This window comes from Cnephaeus nilssonii, assembly GCF_951640355.1.
Source record: "Cnephaeus nilssonii genome assembly, chromosome: 11".
Lineage (NCBI taxonomy): Eukaryota > Metazoa > Chordata > Mammalia > Chiroptera > Vespertilionidae > Cnephaeus > Cnephaeus nilssonii.
The window spans coordinates 87,034,300-87,059,555 of record NC_137082.1 but is presented as its reverse complement, the minus strand read 5'-3'; the positions used below and the strand labels follow the sequence as shown (position 1 = coordinate 87,059,555).

The 25,256-nt window shown below is 56.1% G+C and overlaps 1 protein-coding gene across 3 annotated transcripts in view; it reads left to right on the top strand.

The window, feature by feature from the left end:
- Positions 1-23,149, top strand: part of MAPRE2 (microtubule associated protein RP/EB family member 2) — a 123,726-nt gene extending 100,577 nt beyond the window's left edge. For all 3 annotated transcript variants that reach the window (XM_079784598.1, XM_079784597.1, XM_079784596.1), the window contains 3 exons: positions 15,168-15,307; positions 18,645-18,803; positions 20,636-23,149. In XM_079784598.1, the coding sequence (XP_079640724.1) occupies positions 15,168-15,307; positions 18,645-18,803; positions 20,636-20,707 (371 nt within the window). In that variant the 3' untranslated portion in view covers positions 20,708-23,149. The remainder of the gene's footprint in view (positions 1-15,167; positions 15,308-18,644; positions 18,804-20,635) is intronic.
- Positions 23,150-25,256: the final 2,107 nt, after the last annotated feature.

Sequence of the window (25,256 nt, the reverse complement as noted above, 5' to 3'; positions counted from 1 at the left end):
CTTGTGATGAAGTATTTACAACTTTAACTTTAACAACACACGCTCTTCTAACTCAAGAGAAAGCAACATATAAGTTACCATGTCCAAAAACAGGTTCAGGTAGGAATATTCCTACTCTGTCTAGAGTTTGTCCTTGTGATTTATTAATAGTCATCGCAAGTGCTGGCATCACGGGAAACTGTCTTCAAATTAATTTAAATGGGAGGCCAGTGCCAGATGGGGACAAATCAATTCTTGGAATCAGAACAATCTCTCCTTCCGCAGATCCTGTTAATACTTCAGCTTCGATTATGTTAGGTCACAATCTTGTGGTGATAAATCTAGTACCATTACAAAGACCCCATTTACTATTAAGATTTCTCAGTAGCATGATGATTGCACCGACTTTCAATTTTAATTTATGACATGGCATTCCCGAAGGAGTAATACTATTAAGAAATTCGATGGGAACATTTTCCTTTATGGCATCATCCGTTGAATCAACGGAATCATCACTCAAATAGGTGTGAAAATCTCCATCAAGTATATCCAAAATTTCCTCATTTAATTTATGAACCTCATTTTTAGGACAAAGAATCGCACATTTGGGACAAAGAATTACACGTTTAGAAAAAACAACCAAATTCACAATTGACGATGACAGATCAAAACACACGCATGTGATTGGCGCCAGTGAGAGCTTTATATGTATCACTCATACGTGAGTCAGTGTTTATTTTTAACTAGTAGCCCATTTGCAGGAAGAATCCTGCAAGCGGCCATTGTGGCTGCTTGCGCTGCCACTGCTGCCGCCATTGCGGCCGCCATGCCTGCACCCGCACGCTGCTGCCGCCCGCCCCGCTCCACCCCGCCCGGGCTTTCCCTCTTCCTTGCTTTCCGCTTTTCCTCCCTGGGGAGCAGCTGCCAGTTTGAAGGATGCTGGTTGCCATGCCAGAAAGAGAGCTCCAATGTTCTGATGGAAAAGTGCACAGAGCACTTCCCCTCACCGGCTTCCCCTTGCTTTCTGCTTTTCCTCCCTCTTCCTTCTAAGTTGTCTTCAGTCTTCACTCCTCCCTCCCTCAACGTATGCAAATTAACTGCCATCTTTGTTGGGTAATTTGCATACTCACCCTGATTGGCTGGTGGGCATGGCTTTGGCTGGTGGGCGTGGCTTTGGCATAGCGAAGGTGCGGTCAATTTGCATAGTACTATTTTATTAGGTAGGATTGCCAGTGTGTGTCACATGTACCAGCCAGTCAGTCGATTGGACAGTCGGATGGACAGTCGGTCATTTAGCCTTTTATATATATACATTATTGACTATATTCCCTATGTTGTACTTTGCATACACCATAAAGTACTCATACAACTCAATGCCAAGAAAATAATTTAACTAAAAAGTGGACAGAAGACCTGAATAGACACTTATCCAAAGAGGGCATACAGATGGCCAATAAGCATATGCAAAAGATGCTCATTATCACTAATCATCAGAGAGGTGCAAATTAAAACCACAATAAGATATCACCTCATACCTGTCAAAATGTCTATCATCAATAAATCGACAAACAGTAAGTGTTGGTGAGGATGTATAGAAAAGGAAATCCTCTCGCACTGTTGGTGGAAATGCAGTTTGTTGTAGCTGCTGTGGAAAACAGTATGGAGGTTCCTCAAAAAAAATGGAACTGCCCTATGACCCAGCAATTCCACTTTTAGTTATATACCTGAAAAAAAAAATACTAGCTTGAAAGGATAGATGCACCCCTAAGTTCATTCTAGTGTTATTTACAATAGCCAAGATATGGAAGCAACCCAAGTGCCCATCAACAGACGATTAGATGAAAATGCTGTGGTATACATATATAATGGAATATTACTCAGCCATAAAAAAGAATGAAATCTTACCATTTGCAACAGCATGGATGGACTTAGATATTTTTATGCTAAGTGAAATAAGTCAGACATAGAAAGACAAATACCATGTGATTTCACTTATATGTGGAATCTAAAGAACAAAATAAACAAAATAGAAACAGACTCATAGTTACAGAGAACAGACTAATGGTTGCCAGAAGGGAGGAGGGTTGGGGGACTGGGTAAAAAAGGTGAAGGAATTAAGAACAAATTGGTAGTTGTCTCTATTCTTTAGATTAGATGGTTTCTATTCATGTATCTTCAAGTTTACCTCTTTTCCTCCATCATCTTCATTTTAGTATTGAGCTTTTTTAAAAATTTCAACGATTGTATTTTTTCAGTTGTAAATTTTCCATTCTTGCCTCTGCTGAGATTTGCCTACCTTCTCATTTATTATGACATACTTTACTTCACTGAGCATGGTTAAGTTAGCTGCTTTAAAGTTCCTGTCCGCTAATTCCACCATTCTGACTATCTCACAGTTGTTATATGTTGATTGTCTTTTCCTTTGAGAATATGTGACATTTTCCTGGCTTTTTATATGTTGAGTAATTTTGGATTGCATCCTAGACGTTGTGATGTCATGTTGTGGAGACTCTGGATTTTGTTATATTGCTCCAAAGAGTTTTGATGTTTATTTATTTAACAGGCGCTTAACTCAGAGTCCAAGTAAAACGTACATAAGAAGTTAAATTCCACCCAAGCCTGTGCCTTTATGCAGGACTTCCTTTTCCTTATTGTCAAGACGCAAGTCTTCATTTGCTTTTTGAGAATCCCCACCCCTTCAACACAAACATTGTTCTCACTCCAAAGCCATCGCTTACTCCAAGAAATGCATGTTTCCATGTCTTTTCTTTAGACTAGATCAGTGGTTGGCAAACTGCGGCTCGCGAGCCACATGCGGCTCTTTGGCCCCTTGAGTGTGGCTCTTCCACAAAATACCACGGCCTGGGCGAGTCTATTTTGAAGAAGTGGCGTTAGAAGAAGTTTAAGTTTAAAAAATTTGGCTCTCAAAAGCAATTTCAATCGTTGTACAGTTGATATTTGGCTCTGTTGACTAATGAGTTTGCCGACCACTGGCCTAGGTACAGTCCATAATGGCATCAGAGCCTTGTAGGGTAGGCACAGGCACCTTCGTCTCCCTCCATCGTTTTCCTATCAAGATGAGTCATGCCTATTTATTCTTATAGCTTCCCAGTATGTACCTGCTTGATGCCACTATCTCAGTCCCCAGCCACCTAACCATATACTGTACTACACACATAACTACTTAACTCTTCAAGGATCAAATGTTAATTTTAGGAGGTCATGTAGTATCGACTCAAAACAAGGAAGAGGTCCCTTTTTCTTACGAATCCCATCATTAGCAAGACATCTTCTCAGATAGAGGTTAGCACCTCTCCCTCCTCTGTGAACAGTGTTTCTGCCTTTCATTCACTCAGTCCCTGCCCTCTATCGGCATTGCATCCCCTCGGCTTGTTCACAAGAAGCCATCCCATTGCCGAGCTGCATACCAGCTGATGGCTGTCCCTTAGCTGCACTCAGACCTGGAGAAAACGGCCGGAAACTCTTATCACGGCCTCGGTACCCTCTTCGGGGACATCCCCTGCTCCCTGGAAGGATAGGGGCTTGGTGGCTTTGTTTCTCCAGTTACATATCTACCACCTGGAAGAAAAGATAAACACACTGCTAGCTATGGGGATAGGATACTTCTCTCCTTAAAGAATAATGGGAACTGCATTTCTCTGCCTGTAATGGCGACAGACACAGCACAGGACGTGAGCTGCTCTGCCCGGCCAGGAGACTGCCCGCCTGTGCGTCTGGAGTGCCGGGCACTGAGAGCAGCGTCGTGAAGAATTCAGGAGCTTCAGATGGGGATCTCGGGCACCGCACGGAGGGCCCAGGCTTCGTCCTGGGAAGAGCCGTGCATTTTTCACTTCTGTCCCACTCCCTGCTTTCTGAGACGCCTCCTTGGCAGATGATCGGCTAATTCAACCCTAGATTTGAAGCCTGACCACGTGGTTTGGTCTGGTTTTCTGTTGTTATCTCCTCCCCACGCTATCCTGGAGCTCAGTGAATTTTCACCAACCACCTTCCGATGGCCTCGTGTGTGGCGGGCATACAAGGCTGTGCGGTGTTGGGAAGGCTTAAAGCAGGGCACACGCTGTTCTCTTTGGGCGGCATTTATTTTGAAAACCAGTCATCATTTTTAAAAGTTCAGAAACATTCCCATTTGTCTTTGTAACAGACTCTGGGGTGAGGGCTACTGTGTTTTATGAGCATTTATAAAGGCAGGGTCGGTGACGCCACCTGTACCAGGCCTCCGCGCAGCTCCAGAGCACAGTGTGCACAAAGCCCTGACTCCTGAGCCCTCGGTGAGTAGGACTAATCTCTGATTTCTTAATCCTCCCATGAAAAGAGTTCTCTGAGCGGATGGTCTGGGTGATTGCAAAGTCGAGAGCAAGCCCCTCAGACAGACTGGCGTGTACTGAAGCGTGCCGGGCTCTGCCCGCACACGGGACTTGGCCGAAGGGGCCAGGGGCTGCATTGTTGTCCCGCCTGCCCCTGAGAGCGAGCCCTCCGTGCCCTCTTCACAGCATCGGGTCCTTCCATAACAGCACTGGGGCTTTCTCCTCCAGCTGCTCCCTTTGTGTGTTGAAATATTAATTGGCTCTGCCACTGAAACCCATGTATTACTCTAATGGCTCTTCCCTTCTCTCTCCAGAGGTGTAATAACTTGATGTTTGGCCTCTCGGCCTCACGCTAAAACTTGTCAGGCCTCAGAAGGCAGTGCTTAGCATTTATCGTTTCCGTGAACAGAATATGAGATCACCGGGGAACCTGTCTTTCTTATTACTGGTGCCTCTCTTTGTCACTTGGTATGTTGGGTGGGAATAGAAACCAGTTTTGACTTGAAGAATTTTCTAGACTCCCTTTGAATTAGGTGACTTAACGCTATCAACCAGTTCTGTCTTGTTCAGTCATTGCTTCCCAATTGCTTGATATGTGGAAGGTTCCTATTCAGTATTTGTTGGATTGATTTCAGTGGAATTGCTGCAGTGTCCGTTTAGATCAAGAAGACGCAGGACTTACGCCAACACGCGTGTGTCTGAAGTTCTTTCCAACCATCGCCACCACCTGAGGAGCCCCTTGCGCTGTAGCTCAGAAAACAGCTGGTGTGCTGCCCGGAGTCCAGAAAACACTTCAACAACAGTTCCTGTTTATTGGATTCCTTGCTTTTTTTGGCTAAAGCTTTACTTGAATTCTCATTCATTTAGTCTTTCAGCAAATGGTTGTTAAGGCACATAAGAGACTTTGGAGAAATAGTGATTCAAGGAAGTTGCAGCCTAGTGAGGAAACCTGGCAGTAAATAGATAATAACAGCCCTACCCGGTTTGGCTCAGTGGATGGAGCGTCGGCCTGCAGATTGAAGGGTCCCAGGTTCGATTCCGGTCAAGGGCATGTACCTTGGTTGCGGGCACATACCCAGTAGGAGGTGTGCAGGAGGCAGCTGATCGGTGTTTCTCTCTCATCGATGTTTCTAACTCTCTATCCCTCTCCCTTCCTCTATGTAAAAAATCAGTAAAATATATTTTAAAAAATAGATAACAACAGTCAAGTGAGGTGAGTGCTGTCGGGCTGTGTAGGAAGACCACGTGAGCTGGTCTTGTGTGTATTCCAGAAAGGGTTTTGGGGGAAATGAGGTATGACCAAGACTTAATGAATGAGTAGAAGTCAGCCAGGGGAAGGGGATGGAAGGACCACCGCAAGCAGCAGGAGCAGCATGTTGAAGTTGAGAGAGAATGTGCTGTGTTCGGTGAAGTGCATTTTGTATGAACTCTGAGATGTGAGGCTGCAGAGGTGAGCAGGGCCCTTGTATAATGGGTTGAGAGGTCATGTTCATAGTCTGTTGCTGCAAAAACAATTACTACAGATCCATCAACTTAAAACCACACACATGTATTGTCTACAGCTTCTAAAGCCCTGGCACAGCTTAGCTATGTTCTCTGCTTTAGGGTCTCACTAGGCTGCACTTCAGGTATCTGCTGGGGCTGTGGTCTAATCAGAGGCTCAACTGGGGAAGCTCCTTTAAGTTGTTGGCAGTTTTCTGAGGCTGAAGGATGGAGGCTTCTGTTTCTTACAGGCAGCTGATCTCGGTTCTAGAGGCCACCTCGTCCTGTGGGTTTTTCCGGCTTTGGTACTTACTACACGGCAGCTTGCTTCTCCCAGGACAGCAGGGAGAGTCTCTCCAGTGTGTATGCCAGGAAAGCAGTGATATGTATAGTTCCATAACCGTAGGTGCGACGTCCCAACATCTTTGCCATATTCTGTTGGTTAAAAGCAAGTTACAGGTCCCACTCACACTGTAGGAGAGGGGACCACAAAATGGTGGGAGCACCAGGAGGTAGAGACCATTATGTGTGTGGGGGGGGCGGGGTCACCATAGGCTCTGTCCGTCATAGAGGTTTACACTTCATCATGGGGACTGTGGGGAGTCATTGGAAGGTTCTAAGCACAGATTTGCTCTGTGGTGTAGAGAACTTCGCTAATCCAGACCAGCTAAGAAGCTGTTGCAGCAAACCATGTAGGAGAGGAGGGCGGCCTAACTAGAGATGTGGGCTGTGGGGACATTAAAGAGGTGCTGTCAACAAAACCGATGGTGATTGGGCGTGAGAGCAAAGGAGAGGGAAGCCAAGGATGCGTAACAGGCAGGGGCTTCATGGCTGGTGGAAGCAGAGAACGCCGGAGCAGGAGCCACCTGGAGGGGAGGAGAGGCCGTGACTCCAGGCAGGTGGTTCGGGCTCTCAGTTGCCTGAGCTCCAACCTGCTCTGTGGCCTCCGACGACATCTCTCTTTGCAAGGGAGTCTGGGTAAGATAGTGTTAATGGGGGACAGCAGACTTACTACATCAGTGATGAATCAGTAGGGACTCTGAACATCGTAAAGTAATTGAGGACTCGTGTTCCCCCAAAATGGCCATCTGGGTGTGTAAGCTTTTTGCCTAAAGGACTGATGTACGCCAGGAGGACAGCGATGCCAGGATGCCAGTGTCGCGGTCACTCCTGAGTGTGTCTCTCAGGTGGCTGGCTCCGTGTGCGAGCAGGCCAGGGTGCACCCCGCTTCCCGTCGGGATTCCGCAGCGTGTTTTCATGGGGTGAGGGTCCTCGCCATTCCTAGAAAGACGTTGCTCTGAGAACAACTTATAAACAAGACTTTTGAACTCAGGTGGCGGTTGGTTGGCACCTGACGTGTTCTAAAGCACACTTACTTTTCTGCCAAGACGTGAGAGGTGTGCAATCAGTTTATCAAGAGGAATACACGCAGGATCAAGTCACGGTTAAAAGTTAGAATGTTTAGCACTTGAGCCATTTCAAAACGAGGAGTTCTTTCCTGCCTTTTTACCCCTCTAACACCCCCCCCCCAACTCCCCCATGAAAAATAGTCTGAAACCAGAGTGACTCAAGCAGAGCTGGAAAATACTGGAGAATCACATGATGGCTAAAAATAAGCTCATCGTCTCCAGCAGGGACAGTAACCAGGGCAGGAGGAACCGGCCGGAAGGCTCACACTGGCTGGCCCCGTTGTGGGGGGAGGGGGGGAGGAAGGGGCGGGGTGAGCTGGGGCAGGCAGGGGAGCCCCAGGCACGTAGGCCCGTGCTGCAGCGGCAGCCACGCCCTCCCGAGGCCCTGACTCCGGTGCTCACTGGTGCTCTCGGCAGAGCTAGTCGCTCTGTGTGATGCCCTGGAGCAGTGGACGGAGGGACGCCGTGACGCAGTGTGCTCACTGCGGCGTTCCCTCCCCCTCTCCTTGGAGGCAGTAGCTGTTGCACTGAGCACCGAGGTCCTTGTGGCTCTTGAGGGTACAAATGCAGGTTGTGCACAGCGGCTGGACACGGGGTGCCTGCTCCTGGGGTCTGCGTTAGGGTTTTCTGGCTCCGCTTCCCCCAGAACACACCTGTGTGGAGCGCTCCCTGCCCTGCTGTCCTCCGTGACCTCCTGCGCCTCTCAGACCTCTGCCCTGCGGTGCCCGCTGCACCTGGGGGCCCTGCCTCCGGCTGCCCAGGCCAACCTCTCCCCCTGGGGTCCTTGCTCAGCTCTCACTCGGAGGCCTGGAGGAGGGAGGGACTCCTGCCCTGGCCCGGCCCGGCCCGGCCCGTGGGGAGATGTTGGCTTCTCTGAGGAAGGAGCCTTTGCGCCGGGTGCCCCCGCACGCCTGGGGTGGCTCTGGTCTCCTGGCGTCGGAGCTGGGCTCCCACCTGGAGGACCGGTGCCCGACCCCTGGCCCTCGGAGTGGGCTCGGGCTGCGGGGCCCTGGAAGTCCTATGGGCTCAGTGAAGAGCTGAGACTAGAGACCCCTGGTGGGCACTCGGGCCTCCCCTGAAGTTCCTATTTAAATTGCCCTCCACTCCCTCCCCTCCCCTCCCCCCCCTCTCCCCCTCCCCCCCCCTCCGCCCTGCTCTCCTTTCCCCTCCTCCACAGCATTTCCCTTCTCCTTACCAGGCCACTTGCTAGTTGATGACGATCTGCTGGTGAGTTAGTTCCCCGTTAGAGTGGGAGTCCCACAGGGAAGGCTTCTTCGGCGTTTCCCTCCTTGTCTTACTGAGTGCCTGAGCGTGCAGGTGTGCGACGGGTCAGTTCCCCCTGCTGCGTGGACGAAGGAGTCGGTGGTTTAAGCACAGGGACCTGGGCTACAGCCCCCTGGTGTGCAGGACAAGAGTGCGTGGGGCGGGGTCCCTGTGCCCCAGAGCCCACTGGTCGGTGAATCTTTCTAAAGACTTTCTTTACTTATCTTTTTTTAATATATTTTTATTGATTTCCGAGAGGAAGGGAGAGGGAGAGAGAATCACTGATTGGCTGCCTGCTACATGCCTCCCATTGGGGATCTAGCCCACCACCCGGGCATGTGCCCTGGCCGGGAATCAATGACTCCTGGTTCGTAGGCCAGTGCTCAACCACTGAGCCTCGCCGGCCTGGCTAAAGGCTTTGTGTAAATAAAATGAGTTTTGCTTCCTTGTGATTTCAGCAGCTTGGTTGTTATTTTGCTGGCGTCTAGGAATGGGACCTGAGTGCCTTGTCATCATTGGCTGAGTCCGGCCTCTGGCTGAGGAACAGTCACGTAAGCTAGCACTAACTGAGCGCTTACTGTGCCAGGCTCTGTGTGCCAGCTTCCCAGTATTAACGCGTCCTCTTCCCAGCTCCGGGCGGGGCACCGCTCCTCCTCTTAAACACAGGCCCGGTGGCAGCAAGACCCCGGCCAGCGGGCGGCAGAGCCAGGACTCCGGTGCAGGCACGGGCTGCAGGGCCCTGCTCGGCCGCTGCCCCCGAGGGGCAAGGTGAAGGGTGCCCGCTCCCCCAGGCCCTCACTCCCACGGGCACTGGGCTCAGGCTCGCTGTCGGAAGTGCCCCCAGCCGCTCAGAAGGGCATCCTGCCCACTTTTAGGAGCTGACGCTGAAGGAGCGGAAAGGAGGAGGCGGACTGTGCCATTGGGTCCACGAGGGGACAGAGCCCCGAGGGCTGTGAGCTGGGCTCGGAAGGAAAGAACCAGCCTCTGAGTGACCCCCGATCAGGGCTTGGCGCCGGCCCGCTGAGGGCCCGTGGGCACTGGCCCCCCCGGGCGGCTCTCTGCCCTCACAGGGGACAGTCACAGGGTGCAGGCGTGGAGCCACTTCCGGTGGGAAGGGTCGGATCCTGAGTGCACCGAGGTCAGAGCTGGGGGGCGCCGTCGGCACTGAGGACCCTCTCCGTGGGAGCTCCTCTCCTCAGCTGTGCAGCCCCATTGCCCCCCCTGGCACCGGCTGTATGTACTCACACGTTAACGAAGCTCATTGTCTCCGTTTAAAAAGGAACACCTAGCCCTGGCCGGGTACTCAGGTGGTTAGAGCATAATGCTGAGACGCCAGGATTGTGGGTGCGGTCTCTAGTCAGGGCACACACAAGAAGCAACCAGTGGCTGCATAAGTGAGTGGACAACAAATCAATGTCTCTCTCTATCGATCTCTCCCCCCCCCCCCCCCCCCCGCCGTTCACCCCCTTCTTCTCAAAAAGAAAGAAAAATCTGTTTGCCCAGGTACAGGGGACAAGGCAGTCAGGACAGAGCTGCCCACAGTGAGCGTGGTGTGCTCTCTGCCAGCCCTCAGTTCTTGGGGGGTTGGGTTCTTAGGAGATAGAACGGACGGAGGTGTTCTTCCCAAGGATTTGGTATTTGTGTAGACGGCAAGCTGACCACGCCACGCAGTTACAGCTGTCTCCTGTGAGGAGAGCTTTTAAGATCTGCTCACCTAGCCACTCTCACGTACACAGGATGCATTAACGCCGGTCCCCGTGCTGCCCGGACACCCAGGACTTGTTTCCTAACTGGGAGTGTGTGCCTTTGACCCTCCCCCCGCCACCCCCCGTTTCTGCCTCTGAGGTTCTGAGTTGAGTGAAGGCCCAGGGGCGAGGGACTGTCCCTCAGAGCAGGGCTGGCTGGGAGAGGGGGGTGTGCATGTCTGTGTGTGTGCGCACATTTCCGATGTCCCTGCGCTTGTTGTCAGCAGCATTAATGCCGCATTTTTAGCTCTTCTGTTTATGATGTTGGCAGACAGAATGCGGTAGATTATGTGAGAAGAATTCCTGAATTCCATCAGAGCCCCGACCATGAAGGGTAAGCCAAGCGCAGTCCTTTTATTTGCTCCATCACCCCGAGTTCCCACGGCCCGGGGTGCCCACAGCGCTGTGGCCTCTGCCACAGCCTCTGATTGCCGACAGAGACGGCCTCGCCACGGCAGCGCACCGGCCGCGGTGTCACTGCAGTTAACGTGTCGCGGACTCAGATTTGTGCCCACATCTTAAGGGCACTCATTCCGACCCACGCTCAGAGGCCAGCGCTAGGAATCACGGCAGGTCCCTGGGGTCAAGCCGGAGAATGACAGGGACGTGGGCAGAGTCTGGGTCTGTTTTCTGCTCCTGAAACCCCTTCGTGCCTGAAAGGGAGAACTCGGGGAGAGGCGGGGGAGAGGGCTCTGGGCACGCAGGCTGCCCCTCAGGTGCTCTCGGCATCAGCAGCCGCTGGGAGGAAGCGGAAATGTCTGGTGGCTCCAGGAACGAAGTCGGTGTCTGCCTGACAGCCACGTGGCCGCTGTCCGAGAGGCGTCACGTGGGTTCCCCGTCAGCATGGCCGAGCCCAGAGGCACTGGGGAGGGGGGAAGGGGGGGCCCAGGGCGAGGTCACCGAGGCATCGGGCGTCTAGGAAGCAGGAAGGCAGCCTCGGGGACCCCAGTGTCTGCCACAGGGCTGGGCGCCGTCGAGGGCGTGCTGGGGTCACCTCAGGAAACGGGAACACAGACGGCAGCTCCCTCAGGACGGGTCAGGGCCCCCTGCCCAGCACCGACGCCGGCCGTCGGATGGTGGCCTGGCACAGTGGCCGGGTTCGAGGGGCAGAAATGCGGCTCCCCCGGAAGCTGGTGCACTGAGAGGGGTTGTCTGAAAGAAGCCTGTCCGGTTTCTAAAGCCGAGAAACAAACACAGGCCCTCGCTGTCGCCTGAGGTGGTGGCTTCTAGTACCTTCTACCATCATCTATTCTAAAAAACGAGCAGCACGTCACTGAACGTCGAGAGGAGTGGTGTCTCGTTCCTTCCGTAGCTGTGAGTGCTCGTGGTTCTCGGCAGCCTCTCCCGGGCCGGCTGCCGGGGTTACTTCCTCTCGGGCGCAGCTTGTGGTGGGAAGAGCTTACTTGACATTCCTTTGAAAATGAGTATTTTAGTTTAATCCTTAATTGTGTGTTTTTTAAAACTCTAAACTTCTGGAGGTACTAAAATCTACCTTGTGTTTTTTCTATTCTTTAATTTCTTTGCCTTTATTCATTCGAAGGTATAAATGTGCAGCTAACTAACGTGAATCTCATATCCTCCCTCATCAGATGTTTATTTCTCTCTGCAATCTATTTCTTTCCAACTTCATCAGAATTTCAAAATCCCTCTCATTTTAAATTTCAAACCCTAATTATTTAATGGATCTATCATTCAAGTTCCCAGATTTGTTTTCCATTCCTTTCTTTCTTCCGCCTGCACTGCAACCCCAGTCAGGCCTGTCTGGGGTGAGCAGGAGATGCTAACCCCTCCACCGCCCTGGCCCGCTCACCCACAGCAGGGCCGCCGGGTCTGATACAGGGGGACCCCGTGTACCGGGTCTGATACAGGGGGACCCCCGTGTGCCGGGTCTAATACAGGGGGACCCCGTGTGTCGGGTCTGATACAGGGGGACCCCTGTCCGTGTGCCGGGTCTGATACAGGGGGACCCCGTGTGCCGGGACTGATACAGGGGGAGCCCTGTCCGTGTGCCGGGTCTGATACAGGGGGACCCCCATCCGTGTGCCGGGTCTGATACAGGGGGAGCCCGTGTGCCGGGTCTGATACAGGGGGAGCCCGTGTGCCGGGTCTGATACAGGGGGACCCCCGTGTGCCGGGTCTGATACAGGGGGACCCCGTGTGCCGGGTCTGATACAGGGGGACCCCCGTGTGCCGGGTCAGATACAGGGGGACCCCCGTGTGCCGGGTCAGATACAGGGGGACCCCCGTGTGCCGGGTCTGATACAGGGGGACCCCGTGTGCCGGGTCAGATACAGGGGGACCCCCGTGTGCCGGGTCAGATACAGGGGGACCCCCGTGTGCCGGGTCAGATACAGGGGGACCCCCGTGTGCCGGGTCAGATACAGGGGGACCCCCGTGTGCCGGGTCTGATACAGGGGGACCCCCGTGTGCCGGGGGAAGGCCTGGGCTCTGAGCCCGGCGTCCACAGGCTGCAGGAAGCACATGGGCGGGACTCGGGGGCCTGTATGGACGTGGGCGGGACTGGGGGGCCTGTATGGACGTGGGCGGGACTGGGGGGCCTGTATGGACGTGGGCGGGACTCGGGGGCCTGTATGAACGTGGGCGGGACTGGGGGGCCTGTATGAACGTGGGCGGGACTGGGGGGCCTGTATGGACGTGGGCGGGACTGGGGGGCCTGTATGGACGTGGGCGGGACTGGGGGGCCCTGTATGGACGTGGGCCGGACTGGGGGGCCTGTATGGACGTGGGCCGGACTGGGGGGCCTGTATGGACGTGGGCGGGACTGGGGGGCCTGTATGGACGTGGGCGGGACTGGGGGCCTGTATGGACGTGGGCCGGACTGGGGGGCCTGTATGGACGTGGGCCGGACTGGGGGGCCCTGTATGGACGTGGGTCGGACTGGGGGGCCTGTATGGACGTGGGCGGACTCGGGGCCCTGTATGGACGTGGGCTCCCGGCACCGGATGGATGTGGCCTCGGTGAGGAAGACATGCTGCCGTGGACAGTCCGGTCTGCTTTCGCCGGGCGTTCTTTGTGTTCACGTGTGACATGGCTGCTTCTAGAAAGGTCTGAAGTAACTTGGCTTTTCAGGAGCTGCCTCCCCCGCTCGGCGTGTTCCCCCCTGCCCCTGCCCCCTGCCCCGTCCCCTTCCCCGGGCCTGCCTCCCCGCAGGGAGCCTGGCGGGGGCCAGAGGAGGGCCCTCGGCACGAACGTGGCTCCCGGAGGCCGTGGCGATGCAGTGAGCGTGCAGGTCACCGAGGCCGGTGCCCCCGAGCATCAGAACTGTCGGGTCTTCCCGGCGCGGCGCTCCTGCTGAAATGGGTTGGGCGTCTGTCCCCAAAACCCACTGGGTCAGAGCTGCCGCTCCGCTCCGCGGGCGCACACTCCCCCTGACTGATGGCCCGGCCCCGGGGACACCCCGACCCCCGTCTCACAGCCCCGCTCCCACCTGGCGATGACCGAGAGCGAGCTGTCAGCACCTCCACCCTCCGCAACCTCTGCCGCTACTGTCAGCGGGGCGTTGGGAACAATGTGAAATTGTGAGCCCCCTGACCAGGTTTACTCGCTTATTTAAACATTTGTTCCTTCCACGAAGAGGCCCGCCGAGCCCTGTGCGCAGTGCCGGCTGCAGAGCTGGCTGGCTGCTCCTGCCTCCCCCCCCCCCCCCCCCCCCCGCCCCAGCCTTCAGAGGCATCAGCGTGGCGGGATGGAGACTTAGGGACGGGGCCACCGGAGGGCACCTCCGCCAGCGAGATGCCACGGATGCCACCACGTCAGAAGGCGTTCAGAGCAAGGGGTGGGCCCGGCCCGGACCTGAGTGTCTGCATCCTGCCGGGCAGCAGCCCGGTGCCTGTCCCTGTGCCTGCTGCGGGCTGCGAGGTCACCTCCGTGTCCAGGCCGGCTTCTAGGCAGAGGGGGGGCTTCTGAGCCAGCTCCAGGGGTGAGGGCTTACCTGAAATCAGTGCCTTTTTTTTTTTTCCGATTTATAGCATTAGTAGCGATGCTGTGGAGTCACTTGGTTAGGGTGCTGACCCTCCGATCTCTCCGCTGTAAAGCGTATGTTTTCCCTGTAAAAGAAGTAATTTATAGGGCGATACCTTGACATGTGTGACTTATTCCCCAAAACATCTCATTTAATGTCGTGGAGCCTGTCCTGAATCAGTTGCAAGACTGTGCTTTTCCTGGTTCTAACGTTTCCTCTCGGTCAGGGTGCTATCAGGGTCTCTACGGGCGTCCTTTTCCCCGGTAATTAGACTTCCGTATAATCCGTGCATTCCACTACATTGCAGCCTTTTTTGGTTTTTGTACACAAACGGTCCCACATGTGGCTAGTGGGGGGCCCTCAGCTGGCCCCGCAGCCTGACACCCTGCTTTGCACACAGTCCCCGCTCCCTGCGCCCTGCATCAGCCATTTCTCACGGAGCCTTTACCGCAGGGTAACAGGAACCAGGACTTGGGCACCAGGGTGCTCGCTGCACGGAGGTGTCGCTGTCCCCACGCTCTTTCCGTGACGAAAGCCGGGAAATACGGTGTTAATATTTCTTCTGAAGTGTTCATCAAGTATAAGGTCTTTTTCTTGGTTGGTAGAAACTCAACGATGGTGCTCCTTTAAGCTGATCTGAAAACCTTTCCTCTTAGGGAAAAAAAAAAAAGGCTTAAAATCCTTTGTGTCCGTTCCTCTTACCTCACTGGAGGGAGAAGGACATGCATTGACCTCACGTTACTGGACGGGGAAAACCCCACACTCCCAGTGCTCAGAAGAGTTAAAGAAGTTGCCCAAGACAACACTGCATTTTACTGTGGGTCCTTCCCACGAGTATCTGAGCTACTTCTGCTTCGGGCAGGGGTCCCTGGCCGTGCCTCTCAGACATTTTAGCAAACTCCTTCTAAATCCTCCATTTGCTCTGTGTCTACACAGCATTTTCATGTTGCCATTGTTGATTATTTATTCTGCTTACTTTCAGGTGCAGCTAAGTCAAGTCCAGCATCTAAACCAGGCTCCACACCTTCTCGCCCCTCATCAGCCAAAAGGGCTTCATCCAGCGGCTCGGCATCCAAATCGGACAAAGATTTGGAGACACAGGTCCTACAGCTTAATGAACAGGTACGTCCTCCTCCCTGGCCCCATGTGTGGGAGCATGACAGGTGTGAGGGGGAGGGATAACTCGGGGAGGGAAGGTTGAACCGCGTCCAGCACGGCCGGCGGTGAACCTGAGGAGGGGCGGTGAAGGGTTAAAGAAACAGACAAGAGAATACAGTTGGGGCCAGGTGGATCACTGTGCCTGGATGAGGAAACAGTGGCACAGCCTGTAAGCTGAAGCTTTATTTTACAGTCAGAGCACACAAAGCAAAACAAGGGCAAGATGTTTACAATGCTCTTACAAGTTTCTTTCCTGTTGTTGCCATTCTCTGAACTCTATCCAGTTTGGTTTAGGCAGCACTTGCTGCACCCCCCGCAGCCCACCTCCCTTAGCTACCTAGGACTGCGGGGTTGGACTATAAGGTCAGCTTACAACCATAGCCTTCTGGCTATAATTGTGCTGCGAGGGCTTTGCCACAAGTCAGTCCGAGGCGTGAACCTGCCCAAATGCTGTAGCCGCTCTCCACAGAAGGTGAGGCAGAATCCGCGGTTGCAAAGAGTAAGAATGAAAGGGACTGTTTGGGCCCATTGTGAATACACAATGTTCATCACCAATCTCAAAGCTACGTTAAGACAGGACACATGGCTCGGCCCAGGTAACTGCGGGTTTGCTGGCCGCCTGCCCCCCTCCCACCACACACCCCTGATTGTCTGTCAGGAGCCCCCATCTAGCCCACCGCCTGTCTGTCCACTTCCGGCCGGTCTCGACCTCGTGGCGTTCGGGCTAGTCTCCTTCCTCTTCCTCACAGCGGTGTCAGCTTGTTCTGCGTGATGCTGGGAATGTGATGGCAGGACAGCCCCCCGCCCCTTGTGGAGCGTGCGGACAGCACTGTCAGGCAGGTGACCACGCGGCCAAGAGCCACAACCTGACACTTGTTACCCCAGGAGCACTGAGCCCAGTACTGGGCTGATCAGAGAGTCCAGTGTCTTTTCGGCAGAACGTGCCTTTCCATCGAATATTCCTCTCGGTCCCAGCAAATCTGGCTCCCCTGCCTTTGGATTTCCTGTGTGAAAGCGTAGGTGCTTCCTAGCTGACGGCGCTAGTTTTGTCTATGTTAAGTCACACAGAAACCACTCTACGTGGTGTGTGCTTTCAGGGAGGGGTTAGAACTCCATTTCAAACAAAAAATCCTGCCTGTATCGAGACAGCAGTGTTTAGTGGTCGCTTCCCTAGGGCTGAGCTGAATGCGGTAATTGAGAACTCTCTCCCAGTTTAGGTCTTTATATAAAGTTTTAATAGTAATAACGCAGTTGGTAGGGAGGGGCCCTGCAGACGCCACAACCCGAGTTCGGAGGAGGGCCTTGTATCCTGGCTGCTCCGCCCCCTGGGCCTGGCCCTCCCACCACTCCCTTCCTGTTCCCAGTGATGCATCTGGTGCTTGATGAGCCAGCGAGCGTCTGGAAGCGGTTTTTGAGATCATTGTGCATTTGCAGTCAAGAACCGAGTTGAAAAGCAGACAGTTGCTAACTAGGCCGTTGCTTTACAATTCTGACTAATGAAAGAGGTGAAGCCTTCAGTCATCGCCGGGTCAGACTCGGATTTAGATGGCGGGATGCGGGATGCACGCGTTACCTGCCGCGTCTCCGTTGGAGCCACGTAGAATTCCTGGTAACACGCATCCTCCTCAGGTGGCAGGCGGGTAGGACAGCCGTGACCTTGGCCACGTGCCTCACTGCTCCAAGCCTGCAGGGTGCCCCCCGGAAACGGGGGAGCCACCCAGGCACCATGGGTTAGAACCGGGACGGCGGGTTAGAACCGGGACGGCGGGACGGGAGTGCTGAGGGAAGGTTAGAACCGGGAGGGCGGGACGGGAGTGCTGAGGGAAGGTCTCGCTGAAGGTGAAGTGCAGCAGTAACGGGAGGTGAAGGTGCCGTGAACTAGGAACTCTCATGGCCTTGGCCGTGCCTGCGTTCAGGCGGTCTCCCACTCCCACTGGAAAGCACCCTGGGCGAATCCAGCCGCAGAAATGAATCAAAGGATTGGGGGGGGGGGGGGCGGGAAGACATCCCAGGAATAAGTAGGAGTTACCGGAGAAAGCCAGCACCCAGGCAGGGGGTGGGGCGCCGCTTAGCCGGTGGTGGGAGAAGGGGGCGAGGAGAAGGCTGCTTCCTGGCCCCCCCGAGGCCCCTCCCCAGACTCCCTTCCCCACGGCGCTGGGAGCATGAGGGAGCAGGAGGCAGCAGGCTTTACGAGTGGGACTTTCAGCTTTTGATCCGGCTGCCAATTGATCTTTCATCGTATAATTTAGCTCGTGTTGGTTTTACTGGGGGATGTTTATAGCCGCGCATCATTACCTAACGCGTCTGGAGCACCACCAGGGGCTGGCGTGCGCTGGGTCTCACTGCCGAAGCCTCCGCTCTTTGCTCATCACGCAGACCAGAGCACGCTCGCGAGGCGCACAGGCCTTGTTCTTGCTCAGATGTGTCCACAAAACCTCTTGCCTATGCAAAGGGGCGGGGGGGGGGCGTGGTTTGTGTTAGAGCAAGACAGGGTTTGGAGAATGAGGGGAGTTTCCTCTCCGTGGAATTGAGGCTGCTGGTGGCCTTCCGTTTTGACCAGTATTCAAGCAGTAGTACGATGAGAAAGCCGCGTGAACTGTGGCAGACCGGTGCCCTGCTGCTTGGCGGGCAGCTCCAGGGGGGCACCAGCGAGGTGCATCCGAGGGACCGTGTCCTGGGCCTCCCAGGATGGACACGGGCTCGCCCCGGGTGCCACAGGATGGAGTCCTGCCAGGTGTGCGAGGGGGTGGCATCGCCTGTGCTCAGAGTATGTTTGCACGCATCACTGATCCCACACAGACTAGCTGTGTGCACGGAGGCTCAGCCATTGGCAAAGGGAGACAAATTCCCACCCCCAGTAATTCTCAGAAACCCTGCTGAGGGCGGTTTCCCCGTGCGGAGAGGGGCCTCACCTGCCTCCTGCAGCGTGTTCTCTGCATGGGCAGGAAACGCACGAAGGGCAGGGACACGGGCTCTCGGAGCAGGAACGGTGATGGCTTGGGCCCGAGTGGAGCTGCTGGGAGGTGAGCCCAGGTCTGCTTCCCCCTGAGTGCTCCCTCGGCCGTGACGGGAGGGACAGCCCTGAGGCAGGGGTGGCTGGCCCCTGGGCACCGTCTCCAGCAGGACACCCTCGGGCCCTGGTTCACACTCACTGCCGGCGGAGGACTGCGCTCTGAGGTGACATGACCTTGTGGCCCAGACCCAGGCCGCACTCAGTAACTCCCGCGGATGCACGGCGGTGCCCTGGGCTCCGCACAGGCAGGTGGGCCGCGTGTTTGACGCTTCCGCCCTCGCCCCGCAGGTCCACTCGCTGAAGCTGGCCCTGGAGGGCGTGGAGAAGGAGCGGGACTTCTACTTCGGGAAGCTGCGGGAGATCGAGCTCCTCTGCCAGGAGCAGGGCCAGGAGAGCGACAGCCTCGTGCAGCGGCTGATGGAGGTCCTCTACGCCTCCGACGAGCACGTGAGTGGGCGCGCACAGGAGTGGGGGCGCCGGGGCTGAAGCGCGACTCAGGGAGGACGCCGTGCAGCCAGGGCCTCTGGTTCCCGGTGGACAGACAGCGTCCTCAGACACACGCCGCAGGCTGGCGCCGGCGCCCGCACCCTCAGGCGGCCTGGGAGAGGTGGGGGTGGGGGTGGGGAATGAGGGAGGTTCTGATTGAGGAAGACGGGCATCTTTATGCAGCCACGGCTCCAGTGCCGGCGAGCGCGTGCTGAGGCTTCTTTCTCCGTGAGAGACGGGGGAGGGGGGGGGGGCGGTTAACGCAGGCGCGGCCGTGCCTTCCCACCCGAGGGCAGCTCGTGGCTGGGGGCCTGGTCGCCGTGGCCGGTACAGACCGGCTCTGGGGGACAGCCTGTGGTGGCAGTACTTCCAGAAGCCCCCCCGTCGGAGGACCTGCCCACCGGGCTGCTCCCCATGCGCGTGTGGGAATGTGGGGACGGAGACGCAGGCAGGTCACCCCAAGTCGAGGTGCAGGGGGCGCGGCTCCAGCAGCGGGAGGAGGGGAGCCCCGAGCTGCTCCTGCTGCGGCGAAGCCGGAGGAGGGCTCGCCTGCGGCGCCGCGGGGGCGCTGTGGGCGGGTGGCCTGGGTGCGGGCACTGCCACGGGATGGCACACGCACGGGCAGGTTCCCTTTATGTCCGATTCCAGCTCGCACCAGGCACACGTCCGCTCCCGTCAGCTTAAAAGCCCAGCTGCCAAATGTTCCTGAAGGACAAGCCGCTATCTGGGGTGGGGGCGCCCCACCGCTCTGTCCCTCTCCCGGAGGCTGTAACTGCTTGGTCATCACTGGGCCCGTCGCTCCCGGAGCCCTGACACCCCCGGGCAGGTCCCCGCGCCGTGCTGGCCTCACCAGTGCTCACAGCCTCACCTGGAGGCAGGCCCGGCCTGGCTTCGTGGTGTCTGCCGCCCCACCCCCACCCCGCCGTGCAGTGGGCACGGTCCTGTGCGCAGAGTGCTGGGCAGCTCTCAGGACGGCCGGTTGGGGTCATCATCATCACAGGCTGTTGGAGGTGGGCCCGGCCCTGGGCATCTGAGCGAGCGAGGCTGAGGCGTGCGGGATCGGCACTCCCCACGGGAGGAAACGCCAGATCCTGTCCCGGCAGGCGTCCTTGTGCGGGAACCCGGCAGGGGAATTCCAAGCTTAGGGCCGATGTGGCCACTGAGTTCCTAGCTCAGGGCAGGCAGGACAGGCCTCAACCCAGAGTCTTGCCTCCTGGCTTGATTTCAAGGGGGTCTGTCTGCCCGAGGACTCCTCTCAGCTCCTCTTCTGCTCTTCACATCACCGCCCCCAGGGGCCCCCCCACACACGCACACCAGTGTGCTGCCACTGGATTTACCCCCTGTACACACACACACACACACACACACACAAGCATGCTGCTGTCTGCATTGAGCCGCTGTCGGTTGCAGGCCGTGAACAAGCAGAAGTGATGCTAAGGCGCCCTCAGGACCAAAGGAGGGCACAGCAGGTCCTCTCCTCACCTGCTCACTCGAACCCCTGGCCTCTGGATCGGAGCCTGTGGGAGCTGAGCTCCAGTCTCACCAGGGCTCCCTGCAAGAGACAGGCCCGGGGAGAGGCCAGCGCCGGGCGGCTGGGGCAGGCCTGCGCCGCTGTCAGTGTCAGACTCGCGGGTCCCCTGATGTCCCTGCAGGGTCCGGGCCGGCTTCCTTCCCAAGCACGGAGCGCTCGGGCCGGCCCCCTGCTCTCTGCTGAGCCGCAGCAGGCTCCCGGGAAGGGGGCACCTGCTCCGCCTGGGCCGTCTCCGCTAACCCTCCTGCCCGCCCCCCCGCAGGAGGGCCCCCCCGAAGAGCCCGAAGCGGACGAGCAGGCGCACGAGCAGCCCCCGCAGCAGGAGGAGTACTGACGCCTGGGCTGCCGACACGACACTCGGTGTCGCGTGGGGACTTTGCTCCTGGAGAATTGGAACGTGGCGGCCTCCAGCGCCACGGACTGCGGCCACATCGACGACGCACGGGCGCTCCGGCCGCAGCTGCGCGCCGTCCCTTCTCCTTTGCCAAGACCCAGAGCAGCCGCCGGCCGCCCGAGCGCCTGGCACAGCCCTCCGCTTCGCCACCGGGCTGCGGGATTGGTTCTGTCTCCTCATTTCCTCCCAGAACAGCTCCCCCACCCACCGCCACCCCTCCCCCTGGTGTGAAACAATGGTAACTTGATATTTGGTATTTATATTGGCATTTCTCACCCCGTGTCACTAGATGTCACACACAGTGGTGCTTTGATGTTTGCGAGTCTAACCTCTGACATGAATCTGGTAAAATAATAAATGGGACAAAGGGAAAGAGATTGATATGAAAGCCATAACGACAGTGACTTGTTTCCTAGGGACAACACGGAGCCGTGGCTCCCTCTGCTCACAACACGGAAGGGAAGGGAAGGACGGAACAGAGCTGGGCCCTCACGCCGGGTCAGGCAGCCACACCTGGCCTGGTGGTTTTTCCTTGAGTGACCGTCTCTAGAAACAGTCTCCCCTTGGCCCGCCAACCGCCTGCCCCACCCCGGTTCTCATGCGTTTTCTTTCTCAGGGTCCCCTTGGTGGGCAGCTGCCCCCCACAGCCGTCACCAGCTCTGCGCCCCAGAAGGTCCCCAGCTCCAGGGTGGGGTGCAGCCCCGAGGGCGGGATGCCACGCACCTGCTGGAGGGAGGACCTCGGGAATGGGGGTGGTTCACGGAGCGCCATGGCCGAGGTTGAGGGAACCTTCTGGAAGAGGAATTCCCCTTCATACTGCAGCCTCCATGCCATGGCCCTTTGCTAGACCGGGGGGTTCCAAACCGAGGAAACATTGATGAATTAGAAGCATTCCTTTTTTTTTTTTCTTTTTTAACTAAGATTTGCACATTTTCTGAGTATCTTTCCAAATCTTTGCCTCCCTTTTTCTGAGATGGTTTCCCTTCCCGGATCATTCATTGCACTCGGTTCCTAACTTTAGGTTTACCTTCACTTGGTATTGACTTGGCAGGTGCAACCCAAACAGCAAACAAGTGTGCCCACCACTTTCCTCTTCACTGAAAAGCTTACAATAAATTTCTCAGCTGTGTCCTAAAGCACTGACATTGCTTTATTGGTGAAATGCCGGACTCCCGCCCTGACGGCTCCCACCGACACAGCCCTCAGAGGAACCCCTGCAGCAGCGGGCACGGCGGAGGGGAGGCGGGCAGCGCGGCGAGGCGTTAAGCACACTGAGGAGGACGGGTTCCGTGGCGACTGACTCCCCTTCTCTCCGCTTGCTCCGCGCTGCGGCCCGGCTCTCGGCAGTGACGTCCCCCTGGTTACAGGTGGCGGGTGTGCTATGCGCAGCTCATGCCTCGTGCCCCCCCCGCCCCAGCCTGTTGTACACAGTTTCCTTGTTTTAAAATAGCTTTCATAAGGAGGCACTAATTCCACACAGACGACGTCAGGGGTTCCTATGGAGCTTCCTGCCAGCCCTGTAGACGCGGGCCGGTGCACACCATGGCGTGCGACCTGCATCAGCCTCGCCGCCGGCACCCGCACCATTTCCCCCCCAGCCCCAGCCTGCTCCGCTCTCAACACACTGGCCAGATAGTTTGCAAAGATGACTTCCCCAGTCACCATACTCCACTCCCCTTCCCAGGTCTGGGAGCCCACTTCATCCATGTAGGAAAGAGCTACGAATCCCTCCTCCTGTTCCCTCGCAGAGACCTGGGGACCCGTAACAGCTGGTTCCCAGTCCTGGGCTGCACCCCAGCTCTGTGCAGGCCACCTCTCGTGGGCCAGGCCTGCTCCTTCCTCCCGATGGCTGTCCCCCTCATTCCCTCCCCATCGCCAGGCTGGCCGAGCGGTCACCCTTGGTGTGCACCCTGCTCCTCCCCCCACACCCACCGTGCTGGTCATCGCACTTCCGCTACTCGTGTCAGACAGGAAGTGACCGAAGCCGGGGCCAAGAGCCTGCCTGCTAAGCAGAAAAGACAAACACCCTGTTGACCCGAGAGAAGTCAACCCCAGCAGGGAGCCAAGGACCCCTTCCCTGGTGAGTATCGCCATTCTTCCGTCAAGGTTTATATGCATTCAGATCACTTTACTACATAGTACACCAGAAAGCTTTGGTTCTATATGAAATGTAAACTGAAAGGAATGTAAACAGATGTATTGTTCATTATAAATAGAGCTAAGTAAGGACATAATAGAGGAAGAGGTCTTATTCAGATGTATCACATTCATTTTACATTGCCCACCATTGTCGCATGGTAGAATAGCCTTTTGTCGCTGAATATGTGAATAACTTGGACTTGCGGTTATCTTTTTACATATTTAATAAAAAAAGTATATGTTCCATTGGCTCAGATCTATAGATTCTTACAGTTTGATGCTGAAGGTTTCCTTTTGAGTGAGTATACGGAGATGAACAGGCTACTTGTGTGGATTCACATCCTATATCAGTGATGGCGAACCTATGACACGCGTGTCAGCACTGACACGCGTAGCCATTTCTGATGACACGCGGCTGCTGAGGCGGCCGCATGCCGAGGATGAAACATTTGCGAGATAATGTTTTTTCCTCAGAGTGACACACTACCCGAGTTACGCTCAGTTTTTTGGCGAAGTTTGACACACCGAGCTCAAAAGGTTGCCCATCATGTCCTATATCATAAAAGCCCAACGACCGAAATGGCGGAACGACCAGAACGACTGCTGCCCCTCGCCCAGGCCAGCCCCGCCCCCTGGCAGGGACCCCCACCCCGATCCAGGGCCCCCATCAGGGCAGGCCAGCGGGCCCCAACCCATGCACCAGGCCTCTATCTTACCTTATAATAGACAAATATGCAAATTGACCGCACCTTCGCTACGCCCAAGCCACGCCCACCAGGAAACAGTTGCAGGGACGTTGGGGTGTGGCCGAGCCCAAGGCCAGGAAAGCCGCCCGAGGCTTTCCGGGCCTTGGGCACCAGCGGGGAGCCTGCAGGGATCGCAGGAAACCACTGGGGGTCGGCTCCTGCGATCGGTAGCAGGGACGCTGGGTGCGGCCGAGCCCAAGGCCACCGCCCGGGGCCAAGCCCCGACCCTGAAAGAAAGCAGAAGGTGGTGGCCACAGCCAAGGCCTGGGTCCCTGGTGCCGGCAGAAAACTGGTGCAGGCAGCCAGGTGAATGAAGGTCTATTGTACGAATCTTGGTGCAAACGGGCTGCTAGTCCTATAATAAAAGGGTGATATACAAATGGACCCTAACAATGGAATGACCAGAACGACTGCTGGACCAACCACTATGAGGCGCACCGACCACCTCTCGGTACTTTTCTCCGGCCGGCAGGCTCCAGCGGCCTAACGAACGGGGAACTGGGGGTGAGTGGTGGGGGACGTGGGCAGCACCAGGCCAAGGTCCCCGCCCCGCCGGTCACCCCACATACAGAGGGCGACCCGTGGCGGGGGCAGGGCTGGCACGCGGGCGGGAACAGCTGACCTCTCGGTCCCTTACCCCGGCTGTCAGGCACCAATCACCCGATGGCAAACGGAACCGGGGGTGGGTGGCGACGGGGGCGGGGCCGGCTGCTGGCAGCCAGGGAAGATGGCCCTGATCGCAGGCCAGGCCTAGGGACTGTGCCTCTAGTTTTATTATAATTACACCGGGAGAGGGGGTCTTTGTTTTTATTGATGGCAAATGTTTTGACTGGAATTACAGGCTAGTATTAGATATCAAAAATAGCAGCTGTAATACCTTTAAAAACAATGACCAAAAATAAACACCTGGTCCCTCGGGAAACTCCACCGCCAAGCCAAGCGGAGCTCCTGTGGGTCCAGCCGCCCCCTGGACGGGACAGGCTGGGCAAATGGAAATGGGGGGGCTTTGGGGGGGAGAGCTTGGTGGCAAAACGACAGTGACTGTCAGCTCTCTGATGACGTCTCTGTCCCTCCTCTGGTTAGCTGACTTTAATAGGAACGATTTACAGACATAAATGGAATATAAAACCAAGTTCCCACAAATGTATTCAGAATTTCAATCTGATCCAAATTTGCCGCTTATCCCTAGGACACTCTCTCCCAATCTGGTATGTTCCTTACACCGAGGGTGGGACCTTTTTCCTGCCAAGGGCCATTGGGATATTTATAACACGATGCGAGGGCCATACAAAACGATCAACTGCTATGTACAAAAATCAGCCTGCTATATCTGGCCAAACACTTAATTAGCTCACCCCTAATGCCTCGGCGGGGCCAGACCCAATGGTTTCACAGCCCTTACACGGCCCTCAGGCTGGACCTTCCCCACCCCTGACTTACAGAGGTGACCTCCTTCCAATGGAACTTCTTTCCACCAGCCGGACAGTTTTTCAAGGCGGAGGAGCATGAGAAAAGAAAGGGTTAGAGCTGGCCCGGTGAGCCACCCGCAGAGACCGCCGGGCAGGTGCGGGCAGTCTGTGGGAGGCCTCGCCGGTGCCCACTTC